This window comes from Oncorhynchus mykiss, chromosome 19 (genome assembly GCF_013265735.2).
Source record: "Oncorhynchus mykiss isolate Arlee chromosome 19, USDA_OmykA_1.1, whole genome shotgun sequence".
Lineage (NCBI taxonomy): Eukaryota > Metazoa > Chordata > Actinopteri > Salmoniformes > Salmonidae > Oncorhynchus > Oncorhynchus mykiss.
Genome location: NC_048583.1, coordinates 33,310,958 through 33,328,766, shown reverse-complemented (window position 1 = coordinate 33,328,766; position 17,809 = coordinate 33,310,958). Strand labels below are relative to the sequence as shown.

General features: G+C 41.9%; 1 protein-coding gene across 4 annotated transcripts in view; it reads left to right on the top strand.

Moving 5' to 3' along the window:
* The window catches only part of akap6 (A kinase (PRKA) anchor protein 6), a 193,657-nt gene that overhangs the window by 32,633 nt on the left and 143,215 nt on the right, over positions 1–17,809 (top strand). For all 4 annotated transcript variants that reach the window (XM_036954678.1, XM_036954676.1, XM_036954675.1 and 1 more), the window contains exon 3: positions 5,426–5,677. In XM_036954678.1, coding sequence (XP_036810573.1) covers positions 5,426–5,677 — 252 coding nt within the window. The remainder of the gene's footprint in view (positions 1–5,425; positions 5,678–17,809) is intronic.

Sequence of the window (17,809 nt, the reverse complement as noted above, 5' to 3'; positions counted from 1 at the left end):
TTTGATTTGGAATGGTCAGATAATCTTGATGGTGGTTACTGTGTTTGGGGATAGTTAACGTTATCGCAATTACAGTTGGACTTTATACTAGTGAACAAAAGTGTGTGTGTGTGTGTGTGTGTGCTTTTGTCATCAAAGTCAGTTGTGAGCATGCTCCAAAGTGACAGCAGTACAATACCTTTAAACAGCAGCGGTGAAATGTCATGAGTTTCTTTTAAGTAGCTTCAATTATTCAGCATCTTTTCAAATGCTAACCAGAGCCACAGGGTATTCACTTTGAAGAGTTGCTTTTAATTCATGATGTTTTTGTCTGTTATCTTGTGAATTTAAATCTGCTGCGTATCGAAAACCCATACATAACTAATTGCATTGGATTTGTATGTCTTTGTAGCAATTGTGTGGTTAGTAATAATAGGACATATTGCATAGCTGATAACACTTAGACATGATAGTTTCACCTTATATGCCCTATTGACAGGTTAGCTGACAGGTCTTGCAGATACTTTAATGGAGCGTTTCCTGTGTTAGCTGGAGGTGTACTGCTGTTGAAAGACTTACCAGGAAATACATTTTATGATCCTTCCCTGATATTTTGACCCATTCTGTATTCCCCTGTGACCAGTACTGTACTGTATGTTTATTTTGGAGTTGAGTGGAGCCCAGTCAATCGATGGTAGTGGTGCGTTGGCTGTGTGTTTGACCTACATTCAGAGATGCCGTGTTATTTGGAGACCAGGAAGCGACAGAGCCAAGATACCTCTGGCACAGGAACCACAGCCATGTTCTGTTGTTAGACCTGTTGTTATGGAGACCCTGCCTGCCTGGCGCTGGGGTACAGGACAGGTCAAGAGCATGTTCAATTCAGTTTTTTCCTGATCTAAATAGAGCCTTTGGCGGTCATTCCATTTTGTCAGCTGGTTGTTGTCATGTAAAAGCCTCTCAGTCTCACGGTAATTGACCGTTAATTAACATAAACATGTTTTGCATCTCCAGGCCTCCACACATACACGCTTTTGGAACATCTACATTAAAAAAAAGTATAATTCATCAATTTATTATACACCATCACAATAAATCCATGATTCATTCTAGGCAGGTCTAAAGAGACATTATGATAGGAAGAAAATTGATTCCAGAAGAGCAGAATATGAGTTGGTCTACTGTATGTTATCTGGCTATGCTCCATGCCATGGGCTGTAGGCTTGTTCATTTAGCAGACAAGATATGCTAATAAGTCCTGCGACTTTATTTTATTTTATATGATTTTATAGTAAGAAGAATATTATTGAACTTAGATTAATAAAAAGGATATTTTTCCCATTCCGGAGCAAGTGCGCATATGAAGTGACTATGTTGAGCGTAAAAGTGATCATTTGAAACAGTTCCTGTATGCTAGATTTAGAGTTATTTGGCAACTTTGGTTGTGAATGATACAAACCTTAGAATGTCTTAGAAATCAAGACATATATGGGCTGAATGATGCGACTGATGATTTGAGAAAGTTGCAAAAAAAGCTTGCTCTCTTAAAAACACTGTACTGTTTTGATGATACAGTGCCTTGCGAAAGTAACTTTGCGACCTTTTGCCACATTTCAGGCTTCAAACATAAAGATATAAAACTGTATTTGTTTGTGAAGAATCAACAACAAGTGGGACACAATCATGAAGTGGAACGACATTTATTGGATATTTCAAACTTTTTTAACAAATCAAAAACTGAAAAATTGGGCGTGCAAAATTATTCAGCCCCCTTAAGTTAATACTTTGTAGCGCCACCTTTTGCTGCGATTACAGCTGTAAGTCGCTTGGGGTATGTCTCTATCAGTTTTGCACATCGAGAGACTGAATTTTTTTCCCATTCCTCCTTGCAAAACAGCTCAAGCTCAGTGAGGTTGGATGGAGAGCATTTGTGAACAGCAGTTTTCAGTTCTTTCCACAGATTCTCGATTGGATTCAGGTCTGGACTTTGACTTGGCCATTCTAACACCTAGATATGTTTAGTTTTGAACCATTCCATTGTAGATTTTGCTTTATGTTTTGGATCATTGTCTTGTTGGAAGACAAATCTCCGTCCCAGTCTCAGGTCTTTTGCAGACTCCATCAGGTTTTCTTCCAGAATGGTCCTGTATTTGGCTCCATCCATCTTCCCATCAATTTTAACCATCTTCCCTGTCCCTGCTGAAGAAAAGCAGGCCCAAACCATGATGCTGCCACCACCATGTTTGACAGTGGGGATGGTGTGTTCAGTGTGATGAGCTGTGTTGCTTTTACGCCAAACATAACGTTTTGCATTGTTGCCAAAAAGTTCAATTTTGGTTTCATCTGACCAGAGCACCTTCTTCCACATGTTTGGTGTGTCTCCCAGGTGGCTTTTGGCAAACATTAAACAACACTTTTTATGGATATCTTTAAGAAATGGCTTTCTTCTTGCCACTCTTCCATAAAGGCCAGATTTGTGCAATATACGACTGATTGTTGTCCTATGGACAGAGTCTCCCACCTCAGCTGTAGATCTCTGCAGTTCATCCAGAGTGATCATGGGCCTCTTGGCTGCATCTCTGATCAGTCTTCTCCTTGTATGAGCTGAACGTTTAGAGGGACGGCCAGGTCTTGGTAGATTTGCAGTGGTCTGATACTCCTTCTATTTCAATATTATCGCTTGCACAGTGCTCCTTGGGATGTTTAAAGCTTGGGAAATCTTTTTGTATCCAAATCCGGCTTTAAACTTCTTCACAACAGTATCTCGGACCTGCCTGGTGTGTTCCTTGTTCTTCATGATGCTCTCTGCGCTTTTAACGGACTTGATTACACACAGGTGGATTGTATTTATCATCATTAGTCATTTAGGTCAACATTGGATCATTCAGAGATCCTCACTGAACTTCTGGAGAGAGTTTGCTGCACTGAAAGTAAAGGGGCTGAATAATTTTGCACGCCCAATTTTTAAGTTTTTGATTTGTTAAAAAAGTTTGAAATATCCAATAAATGTCGTTCCACTTCATGATTGTGTCCCACTTGTTGTTGATTCTTCACAAAAAAATACAGTTTTATATCTTTGTTTGAAGCCTGAAATGTGGCAAAAGGTCGCAAAGTTCAAGGGGGCCGAATACTTTCGCAAGGCACTGTAAGTGTTTATGTGATTTTCGATTGCATTTTGCATTGATTTAAGAGTGGTTAGAGGGACAATAGAGCCATGAGTACCAGGCCATTAGGACCTGATGGTACTACCAACGTATGTTCAGAGTGCATAAAAGGAGATTACCGTGAACAGTCACAAAGAATTTAACTGCGGTCAGCGGCCTAACCTACTGCGGCCTAACCTACTGCTGTTATGATAATCTCCTTAATAACCTTCCACTCTGATGTAAACAACTTTCAGTTGTTTCCTGGTAGGAATCTGGTCTGGTGTTAGGGTAGGAGGGCATCTGTCAAAGTGTTGGGTAGGAACGCATCTGTCATAGTGAGTCAGCAGCTGATTCCAACACTGTCCCCGAGTCTCACCCCAGGACTGGTGGAGGGGGTAAAGGTCAACCAGAGCCTGACTAAACAGATGCGGCCAAACGTGGGCTGTGGTGCTGCAGTAGAAACTAATTTATTCAATATCAGTAATATCACTACTGTAAGGAAGTATCATCCAAGATGGCTGCCATATTGAAACCCCTTAGAACAAGGCTCTGGGGTGAAGTTGTCCCTAGGTACAAATCTAGGGTGAGTTTCCTCTCCCCAAATCCTAACCTTAACTGTTAGTGAGAGAATGTCAAAATTGACTCAAGATCACTGTCTTGGCGAAACTTCACCCTAGTCCTTGAACTAGAGGAAAGAGGAAGAGGAAGTGGCTCTCTTGGAGATGAGATGTCTCAGCAGTATTTTCAGCAGCAGAGCTGAGGGTGAGAAGAGGTTTTAAGAAGGCTGTTGGAAGGCTGAAATTAGCATCTTAATATTAAATTGCCCTGCCCATCCCAGCCTGCATTGTGCCCTCAGCACCATGGTGACAGGGTGGGAGTTAGGCAGGCTTAGACAGACATTATTATTCTGTTCCTGAGATAGACCAGTATTACCCTGGGTGTCGCTGCACTGACATGCTGCCAGTCCTCCCCTTCGTTTCATATCAAATATCATTCATTGTTAGCCTGTAATAAGTAAATGGGGCAGTATTGTGTATGATTGTGTTGCTGTAGTGTGTAATTGGCCCGAAGGGAATATATTTATTCAGTAACTTTTCAGTGTTCAGTACAGTATCTGAATCAGTTTCTCCTATCATCATTGCTACAGTATATCCACTGTCTGTCACTGTATATACAGTACAGAGGAGGCTGGTCGGAGGAGATATAGGAGGACGGGCTCATTTTAATGGCTGGAATGGAATGAATGGGTATGGTACCAAACACATCAAACACACGGAAACAACAGGTTTGACTCTGTTCCATTACAATGAGCCCGTCCTCCTATAGCTCCTCCTACCAGCCTCCTCTGGTACAGTATGAGTCTGGCTTGACAGTCCAGTCCTGGCCAGGCTGGGCCAGCAGCTGTGGTAGGGAGGGGCTGGGTGGGACGGGGTCAGTTGTCATGGAGTTGTCATTGTGCCGAGGCTGACCAGTTAGGTCCAGATCAGACGAGCTGTCACTGGTACATTTGGTATTCGCGCCCTATTGAATGCTGACTATGTCCATGCAACCATGTTGTCAGTACTAACCATGAGCCACCTGCTTCTATTCAGGAAATGGTTAGCATTGGCTAAGAGTCATATGCTACCGTGGAAGTGGATGGTGCCATCAGTAATGGTAGGCCATGGTTGTCTATGTGTTCTCAAGGGTATCCATTTTCTCTGCAATGTGCGCTATGTGTAGATATAAATACTCCATTCTTGTGACTTTGACTCATATTTTAAAGATGGAACTTAATGACTTAATCGTCACCTGCTTCTGCTTTTACTGTCCTGGCAGTGGCACTCACAATCCTAACATGTTTGTCTGCTCCGTATTGAGTCTGATAACTTCCAAGTTTATTTCGAGATTTTTTGTTGTTGTTGTTGTAGTTCAGCATATACAAAGACTTCTCATCTCAGGATTGATTTCTCTCCGGTTCTCTTAAAAGCTATGTGACATGCCGAGTCCACTTCAGGGTGCGTACACTGGCAGCCTATAGATACTTTGATTGAAATGTGTACGTTTGTATTGCGTGAAAAAGAGTGAGCTAACAGTTACATTAGTGATGTCATTCCTGTGTAATTACATCTGTAAGTGTAACAAGTATTGTGGTACATAGTGAAAACTCGTTGTTATACTGCAAGTTTATTTTGTAGTTGAGCATATAAAAACACTTGTCTTTGTAGGAGATGTTAGGATTTCTTTCTCTCTGGTTCTCTTAAAAATCGTGTGTGTGTGTGTGTGTGTGTGTGTGTGCGTGTGTGTGTGTGTGTGTGTAGGACATTTGCGAGGACATCTCGGACCATGTAGAGCAGATCCACGCGTTGCTGGAGACCGAGTTCTCCCTGAAGCTGCTGTCCTACTCTGTGAACATCATCGTGGACATCCGCAGTGTCCAGCTGCTGTGGCACCAGCTCCGTGTCTCTGTCCTGGTACTGAAGGAGAGGCTGCTGCAGGGCCTCCAGGACTCCAACGGAAACTACACCCGACAGACAGACATCCTCCAGGCCTTCTCCCAGGACCACGACCAGGTAAATAGTACACACGACCTCTGCTACAACTGTACATGTACTACTACTGTACAGTTCTACACAACTATAGCTAGCCTGAACTACACAACCCTGGCATGCACTAGTCTACAATACACACAACAGCTTTTTGTTTGGGGGGGGGGGTTTCAATTTTTTATTGAATAAGCATAAGCATAAAGAACACTTGTACAAAATGATAATGGGAAATTAAACAATTGATTGAAAGATACATTTGTACAGTATGGTATCCAGTTCATAAATCTCTGTTCCTCTTCGTTATTAATGATCACCAGGTCTGCAAGTTTTGGCTTGACTGGTGACATCCCCCGGCGGTTTAAGTTAATATAGTAGACCAATAAAAAACTACAACTAAAACAAAATCACTTTGGCAGGTAAAAAAAAAAAAAAGAGAGAGAGAGAGTTACAAACCTCTCTGCCAATAACAGCTAGCTTATTTTTCAGATGACATATCCCAGTCCCTCCCCACTCAGGGCATGCCCAGACAGTCCTAGCAAAATTATGGCTTGAGAAATAGTTTTTTGCTTCTTTTTTTTATTTTTTTTTACAATTTTATGGAAAACTATTACAGTAAGGTACTTAATTGTTACCCAGAAATGATTTTATATTGAGATAAAAACATCTGCATTGGGGCTTTAAAGCTTCTGCATCCTTGGAAATAGTTAGTGAGTTGACTACCCCTCCACATCACTCTGGCCAAAAGCCCCACCCACTAGTGTTTCTTCTCCAGGATGAGTCTGGATTTGCTTTCCTCCTTGACGTCTTGTAGAATGTGAAAACATTCTGGTCATTCTGATTGGTCCCAAAAACCAATGGGTTGGGCCAGAGACGGGTTACACAAATCATGAATGACGTCATTGGCTTTGATACTCTGATTGGTTAGAGATGATCCAATCGCTTATGAGTTGGTTTTGTACAATTCCCCTCATTTTGACATCTGCACAAACACCTTCTAGGATGGCAGTTTCCGACTGAATGCATGGAGCGATCGATAGAGCAGCGGAATTATGAGGCGTTAAGAACATATATACGAAACTGTCTAATCAGGTTGAGCCGTTCTATCTCTCTCTGTAACTGGTCTGGCTCCTCAGTGCAGTTGGTCTTGAGGAGAGACATCTGACTTTCTCTCTGGCTGATGTCCTTGGAGTAGTAGTAGGAGTGTAGTCAGAGCGATCAGTATCAAAACACTCCGTAGACCCTGTCCCACCACAGTCAGGTAAATACCGCCTCACCCCTCGCCTCTCCAGACTCCGAGGGAGTTGAACCCTAATTCTCTGGCCCACTCTCTGGTGACCCCAGGTTCACCTGACTGCTCCTCGGGGGTGTCAGGATTGGCGTACACATTATCAAACACTCTGTTTGAGGGTAGGTTTTTGTCTTTGTCTGGGGTATCTGTCCCCTGTCCTCTGCTATATATTCATAGCAGCATCTTGATACTGTTTAATTTCACTCATTGAGCAACTAAATAGTGTTTGTAGGTGGGTGGTTTTCTTGTGAAAGGGATTCAGTGATTCAGGCCTCACCTTTTTTCCTCATAGTTTGTGTTGGGAACTGTTTGTGACTACTCTTTAAAGCAGAGATGGGTTTGAGGCTTTTTTAACTCCAGAGAGTTGGAACACAGGAGTGATGGTTGCTGATAATGGGCCTCTGTACGCCTATGTAGATATTCTGTAAAAAGAAATCTGCCGTTTCCAGCTACAATAGTCATTTACAACATTAACAATGTCTACACTGTATTTCTGATCATTTTGATGTTATTTTAATGGACAAAAAATGTGGTTTTCTTTCAAAAAAAAGGAAATGTCGAAGTGTTCAAACTTTTGAACGGTAGTGGATATGGCGGGCAGCTGTGCAACAGACCTCTTAAAGGGTCAATGTCGTCTTAAAAGGGCAATGAAATGCTTTGTAATAGATTCAAACAAACAAATATTTTTTGAATGAATAGTAATTCATAATGATGTATACAGTGCATTCGGAAAGTATTCCAACCCCTTGACTTTTCCCACATTTTGTTACATTACAGCTTTATTCTAAAATGGATTAAATACACACTTTTCCTCATCAATCTACACACAATACCCCATGATGACAAATATAAAGGCACATGACAGCCCGCTTGGAGTTTGCCCAAAGGCACCTAAAGGACTCTCGGACCATGAGAAACAAGATTCTCCGGTCTGAATGCCAAGCGTCACATCTGGAGGAAACCTGGCACCATCCCTACGGTGAAGCATGGTGGTGACAGCATCATTTTGTGGTGATGTTTTTCAGCAGCAAGGACTGGGAGACTAGTCAGGATCGAGGGAAAGATGTACGGATAAAAGTACAAAGAGATCCTTGATGACAACCTGCTCCAAGACCTCAGACTGGGGCGAAGGTTCACATTCCAACAGGACAATGACCCTAAGCACACATCCAAGACAATACTCAAGAAGTCTCGAGGCTGTAATCGCTGCCAAAGGTGCTTCAACAAAGTACTGAGTAAAGGGTCCGAATACCTATGTAAATGTTATATTTCACTTTTAATAAATTTGCTAAAATTGATAAACTGTTTTTGCTTTGTGATTATGGGGTTTTGTGTGTAAATTGATGAGGGAAAAAACTATTTAATCCATTTTAGAATAAGGCTGTAACATAACTGTAACGATGTGCGCTGAGAGTCGGGAAGCAAGTTCAGGGAGTGAGTGTTTTAATAAATAAACACAACATAATACAAAATAAGAAACACGAACAATGCACAGATATAACACAGAAACCATAAAGCCTGGGGAAGGAACCAAAGGAAGTGACATATATAGGGAAGGTAATCAGGGAGGTGATGGAGTCCAGGTGAGTCTGATGATGCGCAGGTGTGCGTAATGATGGTGACAGGTGTGCGCCACAACGAGCAGCCTGGTGACCTAGAAGCCAGATCAGGAGCACACGTGACAGTAACAAAATGTGGAAAAAGTGAAGGGGTCTGAATACTTTCCAAATGCACCCTTACTTTTTAAAATCTATTTAACCTTTATTTAACTAGGCAAGTCAGTTAAGAACAAATACAATGGCCTACACCGGCCAAACCCGGACGAAGCTGGGTAAATTGTGCGCTGCTGTCACGGCCGTTAAAAGAACTGGACCAAGGTGCAGCGTGGTGAGCGTACATTTTCTCTTTTAATCAAAATGACGCCGACAAAACAATAAACAATACAAAACAAACCGTGAATCTTAAGGCTATGTGCCATCAAACAAAGTTAACCTCTAGCGTCGAGCAATCCCGTATCCGGGAGCGTAATCATAGCCTCAAGCTCATTACCATAACGCAACGTTAACTATTCATGAAAATCGCAAATGAAATTAAATAAATATATTGGCTCACAAGCTTAGCCTTTTGTTAACACTGTCATCTCAGATTTTCAAAATATGCTTTTCAACCATAGCTACACAAGCATTTGTGTAAGAGTATTGATAGCTAGCATAGCATTAAGCCTAGCATTCAGCAGGCAACATTTTCACAAAAACAAGAAAATAATTTACCTTTGAAGAACTTTGGATGTTTTCAATGAGGAGACTCTCAGTTAGATAGCCAATGTTCAGTTTTTCTAAAAAGATTATTTGTGTAGGAGAAATCGCTCCGTTTTGTTCATCACTAAAATTCATCACTAAAATTCAGTCATTACAACGCCAAACTTTTTTCCAAATTAACTCCATAATATCGACAGAAACATGGCAAACGTTGTTTAGAATCAATCCTCAAGGTGTTTTTCACATATCTATTCGATGATAAGTCATTCCTGGCAGTTGGGTTTCTCCTCTGAAGAAAATGGAAAAATACACGCAGGTGGAGATTACGCAATAATTGCAACGGAGGACACCAAGCGAGCACCTGGTAAATGTAGTCTCTTATGGGCAATCTTCCAATGATATGCCTACAAACACGTCACAATGCTGCAGACACCTTGGGGAAACGACAGAAAGTGTAAGCTCATTCCTGGTGCATTCACAGCCATATAAGGAGACATTGGAAAACAGCGCCTTCAAAATCTGGGGCATTTCCGGTTTGAAATTTCATATTGGTTTCGCCTGTAGCATCAGTTCTGTGGCACTCACAGATAATATCTTTGCAGATTTGGAAACGTCAGAGTGTTTTCTTTCCAAAGCTGTCAATTATATGCATAGTCGAGCATCTTTTCGTGACAAAATATCGTGCTTAAAACGGGAACGTTTTTTTATCCAAACATTAAAAGAGCGCCCCCTATATCAAAGAAGTTAACTTCCCACAAACACAGGTGGAAAAAAGGGTACCTAAGTATGGTTCCCAATCAGAGACAACGATAGACAGCTGTCCCTGATTGAGAACCATACCCGGCCAAAACCTAGAAATAGAAAATCATAGAAACACAAAACATAGAATGCCCACCCCAACTCACGCCCTGACCAAACCAAAATAGAGACAATGAAAAGGATCTCTAAGGTCAGGGCGTGACAGCCGCCCTATGGGACTCCCAATCACAGCCGGTTGTGATACAGCCTGGATTCGAACCAGGGTGTCTGTAGTGACACCTCTAGTGCCTTAGACTGCTGCCCTACTTGGAAGCTCCACAGCTACTTCCCAAGGCTATGCCTGTAGCTGCTGGCAAAATAATTCAAAGCCTATACTTCATCACTCAGGATGTAACTTTCCAGTGCTACTATTTTTGCCATATTATGTTGTTATTAAAACTAAATCAGACAACCCCATAGTAGAATAGCTTACCTATTTACAGAGTCGGCTTGTTGTGTGTTCTATGCAAGATAAATATTCCTCTCCGGCCACATTCAAGTTGCAAGAGCCATACTGACAAGCAGTAAATGTACTACAATTTGTGGGAAAACACTTTTGTAAATAGTTTTGGCAAAGGTATTTTGAAAGCAGTTTTGGCCTTTGTTAAAAAAGAGGGGGATCCCAGTTTTACATTGCTACCACGCTTATTTCTCTACTCCTTCAATTGTGCGTATGGCATCATTATACAAATGCAGTTTTACAAATTGAGTTTCAAGCATGGTTAAGGGGCAGCTGTGCAACAGAGCTCTTAAAGGGGCAATATTGTCTTAAAAGGACAATGTCACTGTGTAATAGAAACAACAACAAAAACCTTTTTTTTTGTGTGTGAATAAATACATTCCATGTAGAAAATGGTCCTCTTTCCACAAAAGCATGATGGTCATGATGTTCTTACATGAAAGGGGAAGTTAATTTGGCCTCAGAAATCGATCTGAGCTCTACTTAAGATTCAGGCAACATTTTTTTTCTCTTTTCTTTAACCACAACCCCCTGAAAAATAAAAATAAACCAAAAAGTGTTTTTTTTCTTCACAAAAGTAGTGCAAAGGGCCTTTAAAACTCTGGGTTTAGTGGACCGATACACCCATTCTGCAACTAACTGCAGCTCTTTGTTAAGCTGTGGTAGCTGACGTGTATAGTGTTGAGTCATCAGCATACATAGACACACAGGCTTTACTCAAGAGCCAGTGGCAAGTCATTAGTAAAGATTGAAAAAAGTAAGGGGCCTAGACAGCTGCCCTAGGGAATGCCTGACTCTACCTGGATTTTCTTGGAGAGACTTCCATTAAAGAACACCCTCTGTGTTCTGTTAGACCGGTATCTCTCGATCCACAATATAGCAGAGGATGCAAAGTCATAACACATATGTTTTTCCAGCAGCAGATTATGATCGATAATATCAAAAGCTGCACTGAAGTCTAACAGAACAGCTCCCACAATCTTATCAATTTATCTCTGCCAATCATCAGTCATTTGTGTCAGTACGTACATGTTGAGTGCCCTTCCCTATAAGCATGCTGAAAGAATGTTGTTAATTTGTTTACTGTGAAATAGCATTGTACCTGGTCCGACAGATACATTTTTTTCTCCAAAAGTTTACTAAGTGTCGGTAGCAAGCTGATTGGTCGGCTGTTTGAACCAGTAAAGGGTGCTTTGCTATTCTTGGTAAGCGGAATGACGTTTGCTTCCCTCCAGGTCTAAGGACAAAAACTTTCCTGTAGGCTTAGATTGAAGAGCACAAGACAATCTCAAAAAGCACAAGACGATCTCAGATTGTTCTGAAATCATTTCTGTAGTTACAAACAGATAAGAATAGCATTCCTGAAACATTTTTTTGTTGAAAGATAAATTGAATATTGCAAAATTAAGCTAATTGATTGTACCCAAATTGGCCAATTTTTCATTTTTAGCACCATATGGTCAGAACCTGGTAATATCAGGATGTATGATGGGAAATTAACCTAACAACTTCAATGACTGATTACTCTGAACAGTGGGGAAAACCATCACCAAATTCCCTGAAAATACATTGCATAGGTTGATTAAACAATTCTCCAAGTCACAGCTTCATACTTCTTGACAAACATAGAGAACTGATACTGCATATTGGCCATTGGGGTGGGCTTGTTGTGGGGGGTCTGTGGGTGGCTTTTAACCATTTATTCCTGAGAACTGAGATAAGGCGGGGCTTTACCTAGCTAAGACTTGTAGATGACCTGGATCCAGTGGGTTTGGTGACGAGTATGAAGCGATGGCCAGCCAACGAGAGCGTACAGGTTGCAGTGGTGGGTAGTATATGGGTCTTTGGTGACAAAACGGATGGCACTGTGATAGACTACATCCAATTTGTTGAGTAGAGTGTTGGAGGCTATTTTGTAAATGACATCGCCGAAGTCGAGGATCGGTAGGATAGTCAGTTTTACGAGGGTTTGTTTGGCAGCATGAGTGAAGGATGCTTTGTTGCGAAATAGGAAGCCAATTCTAGATTTGATTTTGGATTGGAGATGCTTAATGTGAGTCTGGAAGGAGAGTTTACAGTCTAACCAGACACCTAGGTATTTGTAGTTGTCCACATATTCTAAGTCAGAACCATCCAGAGTAGTGATACTGGACGGGCGGGCAGGTGCGGGCAGCGATCGGTTGAAGAGCATGCATTTAGTTTTACTTGCATTTAAGAGCAGTTGGAGGCCACAGAAGGAGAGCTGTATGGCATTGAAGCTCGCCTGGAGGTTAGTTAGCACAGTGTCCAAAGAAGGGCCAGAAGTATACAGAATGGCGTCGTCTGTGTAGAGGTGGATCAGAGAATCACCAGCAGCAAGAGTGACATCATTGATGTATACAGAGAAGAGAGTCGGCCCGAGAATTGAACCCTGTGGCACCCCCATAGAGACTGCCAGAGGTCCGGACAACAGGCCCTCCGATTTGACACACTGAACTCTATCAGAGAAGTATTTGGTGAACCAGGCTAGGCAGTCATTTGAGAAACCAAGGCTGTTGAGTCTGCCGATAACAATGTGGTGATTGACAGAGACGAAAGCCTTGGCCAGGTCGATGAATACGGCTGCACAGTTATGATATCGTTTAGGACCTTGAGCGTGGCTGAGGTGCACCCATGACCAGCTCGGAAGCCAGATTGCATAGCAGAGAAGGTACGGTGGGATTCGAAATGGTCGGTGATCTGTTTGTTTACTTGGCTTTCGAAGACTTTAGAAAGGCAGGGCAGGATGGATGTAGGTCTGTAGCAGTTTGGGTCTAGAGTGTCTCCCTCTTTGAAGAGGGGGATGACCGTGGCAGCTTTCCAATCTTTGGGGATCTCAGATGATACGAAAGAGAGGTTGAACAGGCTAGTAATAGGGGTTGCAACAATTTCGGCAGATAGTTTTAGAAAGAGAGGGTCCAGATTGTCTAGCCCGGCTGATTTGTAGGGGTCCAGATTTTGCAGCTCTTTCAGAACATCAGCTATCTGGATTTGGGTGATTTGGGAGATTTTTGATGCACGGCAATTATACAGTGGTGGAAAAAGTACCAAATTGTCATATTTGAGTAAAAGTAAAAATACCTTAATAGAAAATGACTCAAGTAAAAGTAAAATTAACCCTAAAATTGACCCTTTACTTGAGTAAAAGTCAAAGTATTTGGCTTTAAATATACGTAAGTATCAAAAGTAAATGTATAAATCATTTCAAATTCCTTATAGTAAGCAAACAAGACGGCACAATTTTCATATATACACTGCTCAAAAAAATAAAGGGAACACTAAAATTACACATCCTAGATCTGAATGAATGAAATATTCCTATTAAATACTTTTTTCTTTACATAGTTGAATGTGCTGACAACAAAATCACACAAAAATGATCAATGGAAATCAAATTTATCAACCCATGGATGTCTGGATTTGGAGTCACACTCAAAATTAAAGTGGAAAACCACACTACAGGCTGATCCAACTTTGATGTAATGTCCTTAAAACAAGTCAAAATGAGGCCCAGTAGTGTGTGTGGCCTCCACGTGCCTGTATGACCTCCCTACAACGCCTGGGCATGCTCCTGATGAGGTGGCGGATGGTCTCCTGAGGGATCTCCTCCCAGATCTGGAGTAAAGCATCCGCCAACTCCTGGACAGTCTGTGGTGCAACGTGGCGTTGGTGGATGGAGCGAGACATGATGTCCCAGATGTGCTCAATTGGATTCAGGTCTGGGGAACGGGCGGGTCAGTCCATAGCATCAATGCCTTCCTTTTGCAGGAACTGCTGACACACTCCAGCCGCATGAGGTCTAGCATTGTCGTGCATTAGGAGGAACCCAGGGCCAACCGCACCAGCATATGGTCTCATAAGGGGTCTGAGGATCTCATCTCGGTACATAATGGCAGTCAGGCTACCTCTGGCGAGCACATGGAGGGCTGTGCGGCCCCCCCAAAGAAATGCCACCCCACACCATGACTGACCCACCGCCAAACCGGTCATGCTGGAGGATGTTGCAGGCAGCAGAACGTTCTCCACGGCGTCTCCAGACTGTCACGTCTGTCACATGTGCTCAGTATGAACCTGCTTTCATCTGTGAAGAGCACAGGACGCCAGTGGCGAATTTGCCAATCTTGGTGTTCTCTGGCAAATGAAAAACGTCCTGCACGGTGTTGGGCTGTAACCACAACCCCTACCTGTGGACGTCGGGCCCTCATACCACCCTCATGGAGTATGTTTCTGACCGTTTGAGCAGACACATGTACATTTGTGGCCTGGTGGAGGTCATTTTGCAGGGCTCTGGCAGTGCTCCTCCTGCTCCTCCTTGCACAAAGGTGGAGGTAGCGGTCCTGCTGCTGGGTTATTGCCCTCCTACGGCCTCCTCCACATCTCCTGATGTACTGTCCTGTCTCCTGGTAGCACCTCCATGCTCTGGACACTACGCTGACAGACACAGCAAACCTTCTTGCTACAGCTCGCATTGATGTGCCATCCTGGATGAGCTGCACTACCTGAGCCACTTGTGTGGGTTGTAGACTCCGTCTCATGCTACCACTAGAGTGAAAGCACCGCCAGCATTCAAAAGTGACCAGAACAGCATAGGAACTGAGAAGTGGTCTGTGGTCACCACCTGCAGAACCACTCCTTTATTGGGGGTGTCTTGCTAATTGCCTATAATTTCCACCTGTTGTCTATTCCATTTGCACAACAGCATGTGAAATTTATTGTCAATCAGTGTTGTTTCCTAAGTGGACAGTTTGATTTCACAGAAGTGTGATTGACTTGGAGGTACATTGTGTTGTTTAAGTGTTCCCTTTATTTTTTTGAGCAGTGTATATATTTTTACCGATAGCCAGGGGCACACTCCAACACTCAGACATTATTTACATATGAAGCATTTGTGTTTAGTGAGTCCACCAGATCAGCGGCAGTAGAGATTACCAGGCATATTCAATTGATACGTGCGTGAATTGGACCATTTTCCTTTCCTGCTAAGCATTAAAAATGTAACGAGTGCTTTTGGGTGTCAGGGAAAATGTATGGAGTAAAACATACATTATTTTCTTTAGGAATGTAGTCAAGTAAAAGTAGAAGTTGTCTCAACACCACTGGAATTATAATAATGGTAAACTAATAAAAACATTAAAACAGGGGCCTAATGATAAAACAGATGCATTTGCCATTGGTAAAGAGATCGCATTGCAGTATGTCGTCTATTTATTTTACTTTTATTATATAGGCCTAAATCATAATCATATTACATGTAGCTCCTTTTCTGACATAACTTTAAATTATTCCCGCTACACAACAAATAGTAGGCTACCATTTATCAATCACTCATTCAATAGCCAAGCATGCTTGACTGTATGGGTAGGCTACAGTATTGCTGTGCAATAGGATTAGGAGCGCCGACATCATATCCTATTTCATGTCAGAGCGTACACCAAGGCAGGAGATAGAAACATAATAATGGAAAAACAAAATGGTGTGGGCTGTAGCATTTACTTTTGAATTGTTCCAAATTGCACGGTCAGTGTTTTGGCACTCGCATTTTTTAGTTTGGAAAAGTCACTGCGTCATTCTATCCAAACCTCAACAGATATATGATCACATTTGCCATTGTCTTTTTTTTTTTACTATCATGGCCCAGTTCCAACATCTTCAAATCATACAGCAAATGAGGATGTTTCTGTTACCATAAAAGGTGAATGGAGGGCGTTTTCCAAGCGAGGTTGTAGCACTCGTTCATGACCGCACAAATATAATATGGCTCTGATTTGTCATTGAAAACATTTGTACTCTGAGTATACAAATCCAGGTGAAGGCTAAGATCCTTTATTGATGTCACTTGATAAATCCACTTCAATCAGTGTAGATGAATGGGAGGAGACGGGTTAACGGAGGATTTTTTAAATATGGAGACAATTGAGACATGGATTGTGCATGTGTGGAATACAGAGGCTGAATGGGTAAGACGGAGATTGAAGTGCCTTTGAACAGGGTATGGTAGTTGGTGCCCTGCACCGGTTGTGTCAAGAACTGCAAGCTTTTTCACGCTAAACAGTTTCCTGTGTGTATCAAGAATGGTCCACCACCCAAATGACATCCAGCCAACTTGACACAACTGTGGGAAGCATTGGAGTCAACATGGGCCAGTGCAACTCAATATTAAGAAGGTGTCCTTAATGTTTTGAACACTCAGTGTATATGTTACTTGCGACAGTTTGCTAAATCAATAGAGGAAGAGGCAAAACGAGGGATAACCGGGCCTAAAATCATTCTTCTCCAGCAGGTGGAGTTTTTAGTTTTTTTTACTTCACCAAGCAAGGAGTTTTTCTTCGGAGGTCAATGACAGTGTTGAATTTGGTTAACAAAAAATGTAATTGCTTATTTGCTACGCGTGTGTGGCTTATGTGATCAAATAGAAGTTTTGTAATGCTTAGGTTTTTACGAGTGTACTGATATAAGTAGGACGTTTAACATCCTGGCAACTTTGAGAAAAAACACTTTATATCAGAGTTGTGCCTGTTGTTCACATGCGTATCTGCCCTTTCATTGGCTAGAATGTTCTCACCTGCCTTCCATTGTTGAAGAAATGTATTTTCATTGTTACAGCGGCCACTAGAGTATCTGGTCAATATAATGTAGAATCTGTGATGAATCCCAATAATTTATACATTCTAGAATCTCCACCTATGCCACAATTGTGTAAGAAATGTATTCACAGTTGATAAATGAGGCCCCAGGTGGTTTGTCATTATTGATAGACAACAATAAATGTTTTTGCCTCTTCCCCACTCACTTTACAGAATAAAACATTACAACGCTTGTCTTTCATAATTTGGTCAAGCATGCATGGTTATGAAGGTTGAGCTGGCTTTTGGCATGTCATGTCTAAATGTTCTAATCTTGCCAATGGAAAGAGTAATTCAAGTAGTTGGCAATATCAGAGGGTTTCGTGATAAATGAGCTGTGTTCGTCGTTTTGCCAACATTTTATCTAAGGTGTTTTAATATCATCCTTTATAAAAAAAAAAAAATGGTTTCCTAGTGTACTGTCTTCTTTTTTTTGTTTATTCAATTGTATGCCAAATGGAAGGGAAATAAAGTGTCAGCTGTTAAAGCAGGTTCCGCTAAGGTTCTGTGTCTGAGCAGGCCTTATTCAATTATATGATTGCACAGCCAGAACAATGAAAGGATGTGTGTGTGTTCACTGGATCTCCTGGCCTGTCCATGGGACATGCTGTTCTCTTCAGTCGTCCACTGGATATCCTGACCTGTCCACGGGACATGCTGTTCTCTTCAGTCGTCCACTGGATCTCCTGGCCTGTCCACGGGACATGCTGT